General features: G+C 53.4%; 1 protein-coding gene across 1 annotated transcript; it reads left to right on the top strand.

The window, feature by feature from the left end:
* Positions 1–16,375: 16,375 nt before the first annotated feature.
* OLIG2 (oligodendrocyte transcription factor 2) lies at positions 16,376–17,386 on the top strand. The gene has a single exon (XM_044254956.1). It carries the CDS (start codon positions 16,415–16,417, stop codon positions 17,384–17,386), a length of 972 nt encoding a protein of 323 aa, XP_044110891.1. The 5' UTR covers positions 16,376–16,414.
* The last annotated feature ends 341 nt before the right edge of the window (positions 17,387–17,727 follow it).

The following is a 17,727-nucleotide window of genomic DNA, read 5'->3' as shown; positions in this document are numbered from 1 at the left end:
CAAGAGTCAGATGCTTAACTGACTGCACCACCCAGCCACCCCCCTGTAGTTTCCAAATTTTCTGATGAGGACCATGTACAACTTCTCTATTAGGAAAAAAAAATCAGTGAATTATCACTTTATTAATGATTAATTAATAATTTTGAAGAAAACTTTGGTGGTCTTCCTTTAACCAGGGAAATCTTCATGGATGTTCTCACTGCCCTGTTTGAAACCTCTCCTCTCCTGTCACATGTCTCCATTTACCATCCCACAGCCTTAGCTCTGGACTCTCCCTTTACATTTCCTTTTTACAAGCCGGCCCATTGACTGGATGCTTGGCCGGATTTTGGTTGGGGGCCCCCCCAACCTGCATTTCACATTCTCCAGTTAACAGACGCCAGAATTACTAGAGAGCACAGAATGGGACATTGGGTCATGATTCAGGCATTGTCTGTAAACACTGAGATCCATTTTGAAATCAAAACATGGACTCATGTTCTTTCATACACATACTGGATTTGATGGATTTTTACCTTATTTGGCATTTTAGAAGAACTTTGTCTGCTCCCTTCCTGGGGGGAAATAGGGGTATGTGATCCTCCCTGTGCCCATCCATATTCCAGTTGCCCAGGCTTTGCCAGGCAGGTGGTACCTCACTGTGGCTGAGCTCCCAGTACTCAAGGGGGACAGAAGCACCACCTATAGTCTCCAGCAGGGTAGCAGGCATGGCTTTCTAGAAGTGGAGACTGCGCCCTCATCCCTGACATAGAGAGGAAGCCCCCAGAACTTGTGCAGGGCTGAGACAGCCTCAGCAGAGCTCTGCATGAAAAACTGGCTCCCACCCTTGAAGTCTTCCCCTCCTAGCCTTTCAGAAGGTGGAGATTTCCCCCTTGCAGAGTTCCGGCCCTCAGGAAACTCACCCCTCTCCCTTCTGAAGGTCTACTGGTCTAGTCTCACTCCTATCCTTGACCATATCAGGAGATGGGACCTTCTTGTGGGCTCTCTCAGTTTGGGTCCCAACAGAGAAGAGCAGAGCCAAGGTAGGATATTTTGAGGAAGGTTAATTTATAAAGGGACTAATTCCAACAAGGGGACCAGGTTGTGCAGGAACCTCATGGGATGGTGTAAGACTTGAGCTGGAAGTAGTTGATTCGTCCCCACCCTTTGGCCCAAAAGGAGAAGGGAGAGAGAGATTACCAGAACCCAGAGGAAAGAAAATAGTACACAACAGGCTGCCCTGGGAGGAACACTGGCCTCCCACTGTAGGACCTAGCCAGCCCCAGGAGACGTCTAAGAGAGGAAGCCAGGGAGTTAGATGCCTCAGGTTCCTCCCTCCCCACGAGGCTGACAGAGACCAACCAGAGGAATCCAGGAGCGGAGACCAGGGTAGAGGTAGTAGAGAGTGAACCAAGAGAGGCAAAGGCTGATTCCCTTTTCATTCTCACTGACCTGCAGCAGGGTCTTCTCTCCTCTAAGCCAATGTCTGTATCTGATGACTTCTGGTGCTCCCGGCTTGAGGCCACAACCCCCCACCTCTGCCTCTCTCTTCTCCTTTCTGTCTTCTCTTCTGTCTCAAATCATCCTCTGCCTTGCTTTTATAAGGACATTTCACATTGGATTTAGAGCCCAGATGACTGACTAATCCAAGATGATCTCAAGATTCTTTTTTTTAAAGATTTCATTTATTTATTTGACAGAGAGAGAGAGAGAGAGATCACAAGTAGGCAGAGAGGCAGAGAGAGAGGGGGAAGCAGGCTCCCTGATGAGCAGAGAGCCCAAAGTGGGACTCGATCCCAGGACCCTGAGATCATGACCTGAGCCAAGGGAAGAGGCTTAACCCACTGAGCCATCGAGAATCTTGATCTCAAGATTCTTAATTACATCTACAAAGAGATTTTTTTCTAAATAAAGTCACATTCACAAATTCCAGTGATTTGGATATGGACATATATTGGGGTGGGGGGACTCTATTCAACCCAGGGTTGGCCTCCCACCAACTTTCTCATGCCCTGAGTCCCTTACTTTTCTTTTCATTCTTTTTTTTTTTTTAAGAATGTATTTATTTGACAGACAGAGAGTGAGAGAAGGAGAGAGTGCACAAGCAGGGGGAGCAGCAGAGGGAGAGAGGGAAGCAGGCTCCCTGCTGAGCAGGAAACCCAATGTGGGACTCGATCCCAGGACCCTGAGATTGTGACCTGAGCCGAAGGCAGAGGCTTAACCCACTGAGCCACCCAGACGCCCCTCCATTCCTTTTCTTATCATGGGTGCCCATCTCCAGGAAACCCCTGCCACCCACTTCACATCATTTTTCTTGCGAAAGCTCTGTCTATACCCTCCCCCTCCCATTGTGTTGGCCTCAGCTGCCACCTCCGTGCCTGGGGCCCCCATAACTATGCTGGAGGTGATGAAGAGAACTTCTCAGGTCTTTTCCAGAAATAACACTTCAGGGCATTCACAGCTAGCTGCCTTGACATTGGTCATAACCACTAAATGTATTATTTTGATATAAATCAAGCATCAGTGACCAGAAAAAAAATTTTAGTTCCAAGCATTTAAGATAGTGATTCCTAGGTGTGACAACAGCTGCGAAGCACCCCCTCCCATCCCCCAGAATCCATTCTTTTCTATTTGTGTTAGCTTGAGAGCTCCTAGTTGGCTTTAATTGGTGCTCCCTGGCCTGTCACCTGTAAACTACATTTCCCAGCATCACCTGTAGTCATGTGACTAAAAGAGGCCAATGGATTATGAGCAGAAATCCCACTTGCAACCTCTGAGACTTACCTTCCAGGGAGGTGGTGTGGCCTCCACTTCCCCCTCCCCTTCCTGCAGATGGGAATGTAGGCATGATGGAGCCAGGGGTGCCATCAACACAAGAGAGGGACTGCAACAGAAGGGAGGATGACAAAGCAGCAAGATAAGGAGGCTGGAGCAGCCATCTTGGCAGAGGGATGCTATACATAGACTGCACCACGAGACAGAACCACACTTCTCCCATGTCAGCCCTGCTGCGTGGTACTGAGAAGGGTGTTCATGGCTACGTGATTTACCAAAGCAGTACCACCCTCCATCTCCGCTCCCCCCCACTACCCAGGGAGGCTGGTAAGGGCATGGGGAACCCAGGCCCAAGAGGGAAGCCAAGAAAATATCTCAGGCAAAAATCTTAATGTGTCTGGACTTCAGCCTGAAACTACAGGGGGTCTTTGGGTTAGACACTGGACTGCAGAGTCACCTCGAGCCAGAACAAAGAAGGCCTTCCCTGATGAGGGAGCAGAAGGCAAGCTGAGGACAAAGCACAGGCTGATACCCCACAACCCCACCCCCCGCCATCCATGGTGGGATACCTAGGACACTCCTCAGGCACTCCTGGCTTCCCTAAAACTAAGGGAAGGAAAAAAAAAAGGTTGACAAAAGAGACCACAGTCCTGCAAGATAGGAGCCTCCCTCAGTTTACCAATGTCTTAGTGATTTACAAGAAAAAAAGTTATTTTATTTTATTTTATTTTTTCAATGTTCCAAGATTCCCTGTTTATGCACCACACCCAGTGCTCCATGAAACACATGCCCTCCTTAATACCCACCACCAGGCTCACCCAACCCCCCACACCTCTCCTTTCCAAAACCCTCAGTTTGTTTCTCAGAGTCCACAGTTTCTCATGGTTCATATCCCCCTCCAATTTATCCCAACTCACTTCTCCTCTCCTTCTCCTAATGCCCTCCATGTTATTCCTTATGCTCCATGAGTAAGTGAAACCATATGATAATTGACTTTCTCTGCTTGACATATTTCACTCAGCACAATCTCTTCTAGTCCCATCCATGTTGATACAAAAGTTGGGTATTCATCCTTTCTGATGGAGGCATCATACTCCATTGTATATATGGACCATATCTTTTTTATCCATTTGTCTGTTGAAGGGCATCTTGGCTCTTTCCACACTTTGGCAACTGTGGCCATTGCTGCTATGAACATTGGGGTACATATGGCTCTTCTTTTCACTACATTTGTATCTTTGAAGGAAATACCCAATAGTGCAGTTTCAGGGTCATAGGGTAGCTCTATTTTTAATTTCTTAAGGAATCTCCACATTGTTTTCCAAAGTGACTGCACCAACTTGCATTCCCACCAACAGTATAAGAGGGTTCCCCTTTCTCCACATCTTCTCCAACATTTGTTGGTTCCTGTCCTGATAATGTTGGCCATTCTAACAGGTATAAGCTGGTATCTCCATGAGGTTTTGATTTGAGTTTCCCTGATGGCTAATGATGATGAACATGAAAAAAAAATTCTTATTAATAACCTCACTTCCAGAAGGAAACTCCCAAGTGTCTTAATGTTAACGCTTTACTAGAAGGGAAAAACAACCTTAACTTGACAATGGTAAGGCCTCTAATATCGTGTAGGTCCTCTTTAGTATACAAAAATTCTTTTGAAGACCTCCCTTTTGTCTGACCCCCAACTCCTGAGTATATAATCAGTCACGCCTCACACCGTGGGGGCAGCCACTCTTTCTGCCCACGGACCCTGTCTCCAAGCTTTAATAACACCACCATTTTGCCCAAAGACATCTCAATAATTCTTTCTTGGCCCTCAGCTCCAGACCTCACCCCACCGAGCCTCACCTATATTCCAAAACTACATCATGCACCATAACCACACTTCAGCCCTCTCCACATTTGGCAGATCAGCTCCAGGCATCTGAGGGCAGCTCTGTGAAGGTGATTCGGAGGTGCTGGCCATTGAAAAGTGAAAGAAATCTTCAGAGCCTGAAGGCTGCACAGAAATGGTAGAAAGGGATATGGGCAAGCTCCGACATTATCTGCCAAGGGAAGCTTTGTTACATCAAAATTGAAAGGCAAATAGGACATAATGAAAAGGCACCACAAGGAAGAGTGAAGGGACCAACAGGATCCACACCATCCACTACAGAAGCTGCCCACCTGGTCTGACCCTCACCAGCACTTCCTGAAAGACACAGTGAGTGACCAGAGGGGTTAAATCACCCTCCTCTTAGAGCCTCCTCTGAAGAGAGGGTGGCCGCATCACATGGCCATGTCATAAGTCTCCAGCCTTGTTATGACTCTGCCCTGGGTATCAATTAGGATTCAGGCTCAGATGATACAACAAAGACATCTGCAGTGGGGAGATGCCTCTTCCGACATCCGAAAGTGCCCCCACTTAGCATTCAGAAGTCCCTTAGCTTTGGTTAGGACTCCGTTCAGCTGTGCCAGAAACCCCAGCTTAATGAGGGACTTAACAAGCAGAGGGGTTTTGCACTTCTGTCTACGAGACCAGAGAATGGGTCCTGGGCATGACTGACATCCCATACAATCAGGAATGCAGGCACGTTCTCTCCTAATGCTCTTTCATAAGGAGCCCCACAGCCACCTCATGAGCCCAGAGGCTCTTCCAGCCCCAGCCATCATGTCAGGATTCCAGGCTGCAGGAAGTCAAAATGAGATGAAAAGGGCATGCTCTCTCCCTTGGAGGAAGCCTCTGGAAATTGCACACACCACTTGTGTTCACATCCTCCTAGCCCGAACATGGTTACAAGGAGGTTGGGAAATGTTGTCCTTATTCTGGGTGGTCATGTGTCCAACCAGAAGTTTTGTGCAGAAAATGGAACAGATCTGGAGGAACACCCAGCAGCGTTTGCCATATGTCTTGCGTGGGAAGCTGTGGGTCATCACATATACACGCCCCTCTAACCACCTTACAGGGCTATTGAGACAATCAAAATAAATTATAATCATCATCATGATAGTATTACTTTTGTTAACATGTTTGAGAGCAGAGATGCTCTCTGTTTTGTTCATTGCTGGACCCCTGGCACAAGACAGTTCATGGCACAGGAAAGGAGCCCAATTCCAATGCCAATGCTTGAAACATAAATATTCCTCAGCCAATAAAATGTATCGGCACACGGGGACCATTCTCCCCAACTACGTGGAAAAAGTCATTAGTAAATCTCGAGAAGGATTGGAAATGGTACCAGGTGTTGAAATCTATGAGAATTTGTAGCTTGATGTTTTAAAGGGGAAAACAACATTTTGTTATTCTACCCTGCAGAGTCACAGTGGTCAGCCCGTCACCTATTCTGACATCCAAATTAGAGATCACGTTTCCCCTGGACTCAGGAAAATAAAAACTGAGCATTTAAATTAGCTGTCAGCCAAGTAGGATTTTTTCTACATTACAACATGAATTTGGACACTATTTAGGTAACAATATGGTAGCATCTATCAAAATTACCAATGAATGCACAGACTTCCTGACTTAATAGTGCTAATTCTAGGGATCCATCCTTGGGGCATATATGCAAATGACAATTTACAAGTCATTTCATTTCAGCACTGCTTGTAATAGTAAAAAACTCGAAATGATCTAAATGTCTTTCAATGAGGCAATAGCTAAATAAATTGTAGTACACCCATATTACAGAAGGATACCTTTTTTTAAGGAAGGAGCTTTTATTTTTTTAATGTATTTTTTAATAAGGTACGACTGAGGGTTTTTTGGTTTTGTTTTGTTTTTTAGATTTTATTTATTTATTGGACAGCCAGAGATCACAAGTAGGCGGAGAAGCAGGCAGAGAAAGAAGAGGAAGCAGACTCCCTGCTGAGCAGAGAGCCCTATGCGGCCAGATCTCAGGATCCTAGGATCATGACCTCAGCCGAAGGCAGAGGCTTTAACCCACTGAGCCACCCAGGCGCCCCAAGGAAGGAGCTTTTAATACACCGAGAAGGAGTAATCTCCAAGATATTACCTGAAAAAAGCAAGGTGGAAAAGCGGTATGTATAGTCTGTTACCATCTGTATAAACAGAGAATATACATTTATATTTGCTTGGATTGCAGATAATATCTCTCGAATGACAGAGATGGTGACTCAGCAAGGGAACTGACTGGTTTGGGAATGGGGTGGCAACCTTCTCATTATATTTTTTAAAATTTTGCACTATGTGGATATATTACCTGTCCAACGAATAAATAAAAATAACACCAACTAATTAGCTTCATGTCCTGTTCTTATGCACACACTTTAAAGGATGACTGCCTTCCAGATAGGAGGGAAGACATACTATTGATTTTGCAAATACAGTATTAAAAAACCCCGACTCATCTGCAAGCTTGGGGCAGTGACTAAAAGTCCCATCTTGGGGACACCCTGGAGAAGCTGACTCAGAGCAGGAAGCTCCTTTGTCTCTCATCACCTGGGGCTCTGATTGTCCTAGCTTCTCTGTGACCAAGGGGAGCAGGAAGAGTACCATCAGGATGCCTGGAGTGCTCAGATACTGATTTTGTGATGCCTGCTTTAAAGGTGGGGGTAACTGTCTTCATTTAGATTAGGAGAGGCTCCTTGTACCTCTGGTCACCCTGGTGAAGGCATTTGAGAAGAAGGTGTGTTGTAAGTATGTGTGCTGTTGGTGTGCTGACCTGTGTGTGTGTGTGTGTGTATTTCTGGAATACATAAGAAAACTGTAACAGTAGTTGCCTCTGGAGGCCTGGAGGAAGGAAGTCAGTTGTACCAGGGAAACTTCACTTTTAAGTAAATACTCTTTATACTGTTTGCGTATTATTTTAGGCATGGGCTATTTTAGGTATGTACCCATTCAAAATGTGTTTTATTTTTTTAAGATTTTATTTATTTATTTGACATACAGAGATACAGAGATCACAAGTAGGCAGAGAGGCAGGCAGAGAGAGGGCCGGGAAGCAGGCTCTCTGCTGAGCGGAGAGCCCGATGCGGGGCTTGATCCCAGGACCCTGAGATCATGACCTGAGCAGAAGGCAGAGGCTTTAACCCACTGAGCCACCAAGGTGCCCCTCAAAATATCTTTTAAAGAAGAGAGAATTCCAGCTAATATGGTGTGGTTTCTTTTTTTTTCTTCTGCCTTCTTCTCCTCTTCCCTCCCTTCCCCCTTCCTGCTCTGCTTCCTCTCCCTTCTCCCCTTCTTCTTTTTCTTCTTCTAGTTAAAACTGTAAATACTGCCTAAGGAGAATGGCCTCTTTGCTTAGAACTAGCCTTAGAGTCAACCCAGAAGCGGACGATCTTTTGGGTTGGAAGTGAGGACAGAATAAGGGTACTGAATGTCTAAAACCTCCTGCGTCTTTCAAAATCCTGGACCTCGAGTTCTGCCCTGGTCACAGTCCCAGATGAGGAATGCTCTGTTCACACATTGAAGATGGTCCTCTGAGCAAATCCAAGTCTCAGATTGGTGGGCTCAGCTTCCTCCACATCTGACTATAGGCAAAGTGGGAACCAGTTTCTCCCACTACACTTACTGAGACAGAGGGACTCCTTAGAAGAGAACCTGCTGCTGCAGAGAGCACAGGGGTGGCCAGGAGGGGAGCACCTACCTTGCCTAGTCAGGCAGGAACCCTGACCCTATGGTCCTCCCACCACAAGAGCACACACAGCAGAAACCTAAATTTGTGTCCTAAATTTTCAGGGCTTCTGGTCCTGACCAGTCCAGGGGAAACGTGATCTCTAATTTGGATGTCAGAATAGGTGACAGGCTGACCACTGTGACTCTGCAGGGTAGAATAATAAAATGTCCTTTGCCCCTTAGAACAGGTTGAACAGACAACCAAGGGGAGAGTCTACTGGGGCTGGGTTGGTGCAGGTTTATACCATGAAAAGGGTGAGGCAAATCTTGTACTGAGGTGGAAAGAGGTCCAAGACGGGCTAAGAAATGAAAGCAGCTGCTTACCAAGCCTTATACAGTCTGGAAGGACATCCACCAACATTTTTCACAGTGACTTTCTGCAGGGGAATAGGGTTGGACTACTGGTGATTTTTGCCTTCTGTACTATTTCAAAGTTGTTTCTGATTTACAATGGGCAAGAATTTCTTTAATTTTTTAAATTTTATTTATTTATTGGTCAGAGAGAGAAAGATAGAGAGCACACACAAGCAGGCAGAGGCGGAGAGAGAAGCTGGCCCCCCACAGAGCAAGGAGCTTGATGCGGGACTCGATTCCAGGACCCTGAGATCATGGCCTGAGCCGAAGACAGCGGCTTAACCCACTGAGCCACCCAGGCATCCCCGGCAAGCATTTTTTAAAGTGTGTCCTAAATTTCATTTAACAGAGGTCGAAGGGCTAAGAGGGAGGACCATGTACATGGTTGGGATGGGGTGGTAGAATCTCCAGGAAATAGCCTGGTCAGCCCCAGCCCCGGTGTGTGTCTGGGACTAGAAGCCCAAGGACCTTGAGGAAGAAGGGACACATATTTGAGGATGAGCCCACAAGGGACCTGGAGCAATGCTTCTCAAACTCTAACGTGCCACGCATCAGCCGCATCACCCCCACCACCCCGGAAGCTTGGTTCATGGGGGCAGGTGTCATTTCAGTAAGCAGGAAAGGTAAAAAGTAAGATTCACATACACATAACCGGAGGGAAAGGAGAAAGCGATGGAAGAAATCACAAAGGGGGGGGGAAAGGAAGAAGCAGAATGTGCCTAGCTCCTGCTTTTCCCCTCGTTCTCCAAACCCCAGAAAGAGGCCGCGCGCGGGACAGGGGGCTGGGACGGTACCTGGGGACTGCGGCTGGTTCCCCCGCGGAGGAACGTGCGGGCCGCGGGCCCAGCGTGGTGGCCAATTTGAGGCGTGGGCCACGCGGCGGCGGGGTCCCGGCTCCCTGCGCGCTCAGCGGCCTCGCGCAGCTGGGGACTTGGGCCGGGCATCCCAGGTTGGGGAGTCTCCCATGGGCCTGGCGTTCCGGCTGAGCCGGAGGAGGGCGCTGGACGTCGAGGGCACCTTCCGCGATCCCCCGCAACGCCTGCGCCCAGGTCCCGGGACCCTGCGGGCACCTGTCGCCCCGTGCGCTTCTCCTCTCTCGCGGGGCCCTGCGCGGCCCGAAGCCCGCGGACAGAGATCTGGGCCCATCTCCTGACCCGAATTTCTCGCGACGACCCGTTTGCCTGGGGTCAGGGGGGTGTCTGCCGCCCTACCCCCCGCAGAGCCAGGAGTGAGCCGCGCGGTTCTCATCCGGCGGTTTTGAACCTGGTTTAATTAGAGGGGAAACTTGTAGCTCTGACGCTATTGTTATTGTAGTCTTCTGCGGTGTGTGGAAACTCCAGTCAAACTCTCTGGGTATCTGTCTTATCTGCGGCCCTGACTTCGGTTTGCTGAGCTCTCTGGGACCTGTCCCTACTCGGGGCCCCACCGATGCGAAGAAGCAAGTTCCAGCGCTGTGAGGACCCTCCAGGCGTTCCCCAGCGGGGAGGGAGCCAGACCCTCGCCCTGGAGCGGAGTGAACCCTGGTGGGGGTGGGGAGAGCCCTGGTTATCACCGGGGCGCGAGGGGGGGGTGTCCTCCCGGGCAGGCCACGGAGAGGGTAGCAGGAGGCACAGCCGGGTGGGAGGAATTTCGGGCGCAAGGGGTAGAAGACCACGTGGGCGAAGGTGAGGGGAGGGGGGTGGGAAGCAGAGCCGGGGGGGTGCTCCGGGTGGTGCGAAAAGGAAAGAGGGAGCGGGACACCCGAGAGAAGCAGGCAGGGATCAGGTCAGGACTGGATCCCGAGGCCGAGGGGAAGAGGTCACACCGCTCCATTTTCCCGACGCAGCAAGCCAAGTCGTTCAACCCGGGTTTGCCACTGAGCATCAGGCACTCGGAGGTGAGACGCTCGGCGCTCCCCAAGCGCGCAGCTGCCCCGGCTCTGCCCCGGGGTCTTGCTCCGTTTCGGGGCGGCTCCGGGAGGGAGCGCACGCACGTCCTGCCTCCGGGAGTCTGCGGCGCGCTGTTGCCACCTGTAGCCTGGAAGACCCTTCCCTTCTTCCTCTTACCCAGGGTCTTGGCCCCAGACCAGATCAGAGGTTTCTCGGTCCCTTCTGCCCGCACTGCCCTATACCCGAGTGCAGCGCGCCTCACTTCAGGGCCAGCTACCCGACCAGCGACCACCAACCCCACCCGTGATCCCCAACCTGTTCACTCCGATCCTCCTCCCTCCGCATTAATCTGCTTGCTGGGCCTGGGACGAGGAAAGAAGGGGTGGTGAGAAAGGGGAGGCGCCTGGAGTCTTTCCGACCTGGAGAGGGAGCGGATGGAAAGGTCGGACTCAGGCACCAAAGCCCCTGGAACTTGGGATCCAGTGGGCTGGAATCCAGCCCCTGCCCTGACTTTTAGTCTTCAATATCTTCATCTGTAAAATGAGGACCACGCGCCTCCTCCTTGACACCGAAGGGCTGTTGCACAATTCGGATGACATTACCGGGAGATGAAATCTTTAAAGTCTGTTCCCAATTGCCCCTTAGTCCTCTTCCAACTTTGTTTCATGGTGAACTTGGGGGGCCCAGGTTGACTTCAGTGGTCCTTTCCGGGAAGGTGGTGGTCTTGCTAGCTCAATGGGGGTGGGTGATTCAGTGGCAGAGCTGACCAGGGAGAAGGGACTATTAGTTCTGGGGTTTCTTTTGGGACTTGTTTGTCACTTTCCCCTTGGCTTTCCCAGCATAGCACCCCTTCTCCCAGGCCCCTGGGCATTCCTTCCAGACTCTGCCCAGGCTGAGCCTCTGCTGACAGGTTGGGGCCCTGCATTCTCGGCACCTCACACTCAAACACCTTGAGTATCGACAGACGGTACAGAAGCTGCAAAGGGAGGATGTCATTCGACTCTCCCCGTTCCTTGGAATCTTGCCGCAGACATACTCTTAAAGGTCTCAGTAGCTTCTAGAAACCTTCATTTTAGGAATGAGACTCTAAATCCGAAAACAGCCACCCCCAAGACGGTGTCTCGGTCTCTGATGCTGCCTCCCTGGACCTGCTCCTCCGCTGCCTCCCTGGACCTGCTCCTCTGCTCCCAGGACCTTGGACAAATGCCCAAACCTCTCCTGAGAGTGTCAGTTTCCCAGTCTGCAAAATGGGTGTATGTAAAGGAAGTAAATGACCTTCCTAGGGCCAGGCATAGATTAAATGAGATGAAGGCTGTCGAGATCTACTGTCAGGCAGGGCTTAATTCCCCTTAAGAAGGCTTTTAGATGGAAGTCACTACCCTTGTCATTCTAAAGGCTCCCATATTCCAGCAGTCCAGATTAGATCCCCTGGTTTACTGTGAACATGGAATATCACATGTATTTTGCCAGTCATGTTTCACACCAGCCCATGTGCACATCTGCATGCATGTGCATTCAGAAGTATTTACCAAGCACCCTCCACCTGTCAGGCCCTGTGCTCAGCGCTGGGTCCCAGACCGGCATGGCCCTGGACCGCTCTGGGAGCTGAACCTTAAAAGGAAGACAGACGCTGCTGGTTTGCTGAGTCCTCCCCCAGAAGTCTTATCGCTCTCGTTTGCACGCCAAACGCTGCCATTCCGCATCCCTTCTGGTTTCCGGACCTGGAAGAATAGCTGAAGTGCTTTTTTCTTTCCTTTCCGGTGCCCGCAGCCTCGCCTCCCACCGCCAGCCCTGGCTCGCCCTGAGCAAGGACGCGGCTTTCCTTGGCAGTCTGGCCTAGCCACTGCCTGAATGTGTGCAGGAACTCGGGGAAGAGAAAGGCGAGAACGCTAAAGAATGGCCCGGGAGGAACCCGGGAAGCAGTGGGAGGTCTGAGCCCTCGGAGCCCCGCGCTAGCCCGCCCCGGCCGATTTGGCACAAGCTCCTCCCGAGGCCGCCAGGCGACTGAGCAAAGGCCGGCCCCGACGCGCACCCGGTCTTTTGTGGGAGGGAAATACAAAGGAGAGGGAAAAACACGTCTTCCGTTTTGACGGAGGAGGCCGACAGCTTCTGGACGCCTGGGACAGCCAGGAACTCGCGGAGCCGGGCCGATTAGCCTCGGCAAGTGAGCATTCAATTTCGCGGGAAGGGGCTGCGGCGTTGCCCGGACCCACCCGGGATGTGCACACCAGGCGCCCGGCTCAAAACCTGAGCAAATGCCAGGACGCACGAGGGCATGCGCTGGCGGCCGGGATCTTGTCTCCGACTATTCCTGGAGGGGGTAGGAGGACTCGGAGACCCAGGGAGATGAGTCCTGCGACCCAGTAGCTCAGGGGGGCACAGGCTGCCCCTACCTCCCGAACAACTTCCTGGCAACCACAGAATGTTGGGGGGTGCTGCCGAGAGAAGGGGTCTACAGCCTAGAGCTGCCAGCCGGAGCTCCGGGCATGGGGAGTAAGGACCGCGAGGTGCCGCTGCACAGCCCAAAACAGCCACCCCTGCTATAGCTCCGGCACAGGGCGAGGGCCTGCAGCGTCCATATGCGCTTTCACAGCGCGTAAGCCTGCTCTCCTGCCTCTGGATTCTGCCCTCCCAGGCTCTAAACACACATGGTGCCAGAATGGGCCCCTCAACCTTCCTCCCGGCTTCCAGCTCCAGCTACTGGAGCAAGAGAGTGAAGAACCCCAGATCGCCCACTCTCGCGGACCGCAGGACTCAGGACAGTCGCCGGTCGCAAGCAACAAAAGAAGGAACCAGGGCTCCAGGACACGAGCCACCCTGTGGATTAACCTCAGCGTCGGCAACCCAGGCGCGCGCACGGTGCGCCTGCCGCCCTGTGTTAGATACACAGGCGTGCGCAGAAGTCCACACCTCTGCTGGTGGCCCAGAGCTCACATTCCCATGAATACCCTCACTGACGGTGGTCAGAGAGGCCTGAGGGAACCATCCTTTAATACCCGAGCTATCCCTGCTTCCCCCCATCCCGTTCCCGCAGTTCGACCATAGACAGATTGTCCTAATTCAGCGGTTTTGCGTCTTCTTGCATAACCGTTGCACGACGTATCTCCAGGCTTCAGTTCTTCGTGTTTTAAGTACATATTTAACGGATGGCTGCAGAGCCAACTGGGAAACACAGGCTGAAAAATAATGCTCCGGAAAGCACAAGATGGGGGCGAAGGCGAGCGCGCACTAGGTTTTCTATCTTCGTTTTACCCAGACACCGGGAGCAACACCATAAGCTTATTTTTGCATTTGTTTATTTTGTGCTTTCCCAATTTGAGGGCCAATTACTTTGTTTGTTTTTAAAGCTATATATGCAAAGTGGAAGTTCCCGCCGGAACAACCACTAAACAGAGGAGGGAGGGTTGGGGTGTGTCTATGTATGTGCCTGTGCAGTATAAAGGGCTAGGGTCCGGGATCTGCAGAACCCAAATTCTGTACCAGAAAGGTGCGGATGTAAGGGATCCAGCTCAGGGAAGAGGTTAGAGACACCCATGGCATAGTAAGGAATGCCAGCATTTTCTGCGCTGCAAAAGATTAGCAGTTTTTTCTGTAGGCTTGATTTGTAAGCAGACACAGTCTCTAGATTTTCCCATCCGTAAAATGGGTGGATGTGTCAGTATCACTGAACTACCTAACTCGGCCGCTTCTCTAAGACCAGGTTTACTCCCTGATGGGCAGGAGTTTCTGGGTGCAGTGACCAAGCTGTGACTGGTAAAAGGTGTCTGAAAATTGCCATGAGTAGCTGATCTCACTGCCTGGCCCAAGGCCTGGAGAAGTCTTTACCCAGGCCTTAGACCTTCCACTCGCCCCCGCCCTCCCCAAACAAACTTGCGCTTCCCTCCTACCCCATGGCTTGGTGGTAACCACAAGAATGATGGTGAAAATACCGTCATCGGTTCCAGAGCTAATAAATAGGGGGGCGGAGGGGATGGCTCTAAACTTTGAGCTCTAGACTCTGCCGTTCTGTTAGTGCGGTTATAGTGGGGGAAATATCTTGTCCCTGTGTCTACACCATTCTCGACTCTATGAAGAGTTGGGATTTCTTTGAAAACACCGTCCTGGAGGAGGTCTCCTCCTTCCTTCCCCGCCCTCTGCCTCGCAAGGTCCTGCCCCCAGCTGGGGGCGCTACCAGCCGCCCGCGAAGGAGCGGCAACGGCCAGCTCCCGGAGGCGCGCTTAGCTTGAGAAGAAAGTAGGGGCTTTGTGCTTGGTTGTCCTTTACATCTGGGGTTCCAACTGCCCACGTATTGATGAATCCCTTGAGAGAGGGACAGGCCGCGAGAACCCAGAGAGGGATGAGACGCAAAAGGAGACTCCAGCTCCAGCTCCCGGATCGCCAGGGTTCCTCGGAAGCATCCCCCAAAAGATGCGATAGCGTTGGGTATCGGGTTAGTTCGTCTGCAGAACCCCCGGCCCACCCCATCCCCCAGCCTGGCTCTGTGGTCACCGTATTATTATAGAACTCTGACAACGCTCCGTTTCTGTCCCTCTATCTTAACCGCATTCGATTCCGCCCTCGGTACTTCCCCGGCAAGCCCGCCCTTCTCCTCCCCCTCGCCTCTCACACCCCTTCCGCGGGTTGGTCCTCCAGTCCCTCCCCAAGAATCTCCCGGCCGCCGACGCCCATTGGCTGTGCTCGGGGAGGAGGCGTGTGCCGGCCCGGCGAGTTTCATTGAGCGGAATTAGCCCGGATGACATCAGCTTCCCAGCCCCCCGGGCGGGCCCAGCTCATTGGCGCGGCTGCCCCTCCAGGACCCGCACATTGTTCCCCGCCCCCGCCTCGGCCACCGCCGCCACGGTCGCCGCCGCCACCGGGCTATAAAAACCGGCCGAGCCCCGAAAGGTGCGGATGCTTATTATAGACCAACGCGACCTCAGCGCCCGGAGTCCGGTTCTCCGCTGCGGCTTTGGGGAACGAACTCCTCTCATTGCATCCACAGTAAGTGTCCCCGCCCCCCAGCAGCCCCAGCCAATATCCTAGGGACAGACGCCCCTCAACTCGCCTACGACCCAGGAAGCTCCGTTGGAGAGGGCCCGTTGGATCCGTTGGATCCCGCCCCTGCCCGCCAGTTCTCCCGGGTGGCTTCGCTGCTCTGACTCTCCCCACGCTCATCGCAACATCCCCTTCGCCCAAATGCGAGAAGTCGGGGCGACCACAGTTCCTTCTGGCCACGTCCCGGTCAGCTGGCAAGCTCCCCGCGGCCCCCCGGACGCCCCCCATGTTATCAAGGCTCGCAGGCGCTGTGTGCCGGTGTATGTTTGTTGCGCAGTGTCGATGGAGATAAAGTCCATGCGTTTGAGAAACCAAATAAATACTTCTCTATTTAGATCTCCACCAACCCAAAGAAAAAAAATATCTTCGCTTGCCATTTCAGCCCTGGGGATTCAGCCTCCCTGTTCCTAATTGAAGGCATAAAGCCTCCAGAATGCCCCCCTCACCGAGGGGCATCCAGTGCTCCCTGGAATAAAACAACCTGTGGATGAGAGCAGAGGATGGGGTGGGAGGGAGGGGGGATTGCTTCGCGCGCACCTGTGTGCCGCTGGAAGGAAGGCCAGACACAGCTATGTGGACACGGAGCGATCGGTCACCCGCGCCCGGACCGCGCTCTGCGGTGCAGGCGGGAGCAGCTTCTCGCTCTTTCTGAGTGCCTCACGCTCGATTTCCATCTCTCTCTCTCTCTCTTTCCTGCTTCTTCTCCCCTTCGCAGGAGGCGTGCGTAAAGCTCCGAGGGCCGAGGGAGGGAGGGCGGACCCTGCGAAAGCTGCGACTACCTTTCGGGGCCATGGACTCGGACGCCAGCCTGGTGTCCAGTCGCCCGTCGTCGCCAGAGCCCGATGACCTTTTTCTGCCGGCTCGGAGCAAAGGCAGCGGAGGCAGCGGCTTCACGGGCGGCACAGTGTCCTCGTCTACGCCGAGCGACTGCCCGCCGGAGCTGAGCGCAGAGCTGCGCGGCGCTATGGGCGCGGCGGGCGCGCACCCCGGGGACAAGCTGGGCGGCGGCGGCTTCAAGTCATCCTCGTCCAGCACTTCGTCGTCCACTTCCTCAGCGGCCGCGTCGTCCACCAAGAAGGACAAGAAGCAGATGACAGAGCCCGAGCTGCAGCAGCTACGCCTCAAGATCAACAGCCGCGAGCGCAAGCGCATGCACGACCTCAACATCGCCATGGACGGGCTGCGCGAGGTCATGCCTTACGCGCACGGCCCGTCGGTGCGCAAGCTCTCCAAGATCGCCACGCTGCTGCTGGCGCGCAACTACATCCTCATGCTCACCAACTCGCTGGAGGAGATGAAGCGACTGGTGAGCGAGATCTACGGCGGCCACCACGCCGGCTTCCACCCGTCCGCCTGCGGTGGCCTGGCGCACTCGGCGCCCCTGCCCGCCGCCACGGCGCATCCCGGGGCCGCCGCGCACGCTGCACACCACCCCGCGGTTCACCACCCCATCCTGCCTCCCGCCGCGGCCGCCGCCGCGGCCGCCGCCGCCGCGGCCGCAGTGTCCAGTGCCTCCCTGCCTGGCTCCGGCCTGTCGTCGGTCGGCTCCATCCGGCCCCCGCACGGCCTGCTCAAGTCCCCGGCGGCGGCGGCGGCGGCCCCTCTGGGGGGCGGGGGCGGCGGCAGCGGGGGCAGCGGCGGCTTCCAGCACTGGGGCGGCATGCCCTGTCCCTGCAGCATGTGCCAGGTGCCGCCACCGCATCACCACGTGTCGGCCATGGGCGCCGGCAGCCTGCAGCGCCTCACCTCCGACGCCAAGTGAGCGGGCCGGCGCCGGCGCGATCGGGCGAGCCGAGGGACCCGGAGGCTGCGGGCAAGCAAGGACTGGCGGGCGCCGGGGGCCCGGGAGCTCAGCTCGGAAGAGCGCGGGACCTTGGGCAGGGGCTGGGGGTGGGGGTAGGGGCAATGGGGAGGACACCCGCGCTGGGGAACAGGAGCAACGTGGTGGGGAGGGGGGCGCACCGAACAGTGGGGACTGAGAGGGGCGTTCTTTCTGGGACCTGGCTCAGCCCCCCTCTCTGGCTTTAAGCAGCGCTGCTCCGATAGACAGCGTGTTATAAGAAGGCACTGCGAGGTGCACCCGTCCCTCAACACCCCGACCCA

Source organism: Neovison vison, chromosome 6 (genome assembly GCF_020171115.1).
Source record: "Neovison vison isolate M4711 chromosome 6, ASM_NN_V1, whole genome shotgun sequence".
NCBI classification, from domain to species: domain Eukaryota; kingdom Metazoa; phylum Chordata; class Mammalia; order Carnivora; family Mustelidae; genus Neogale; species Neogale vison.
The sequence above is the reverse complement of the archived record's forward strand: the minus strand, read 5'-3'. Positions and strand labels throughout refer to the sequence as shown.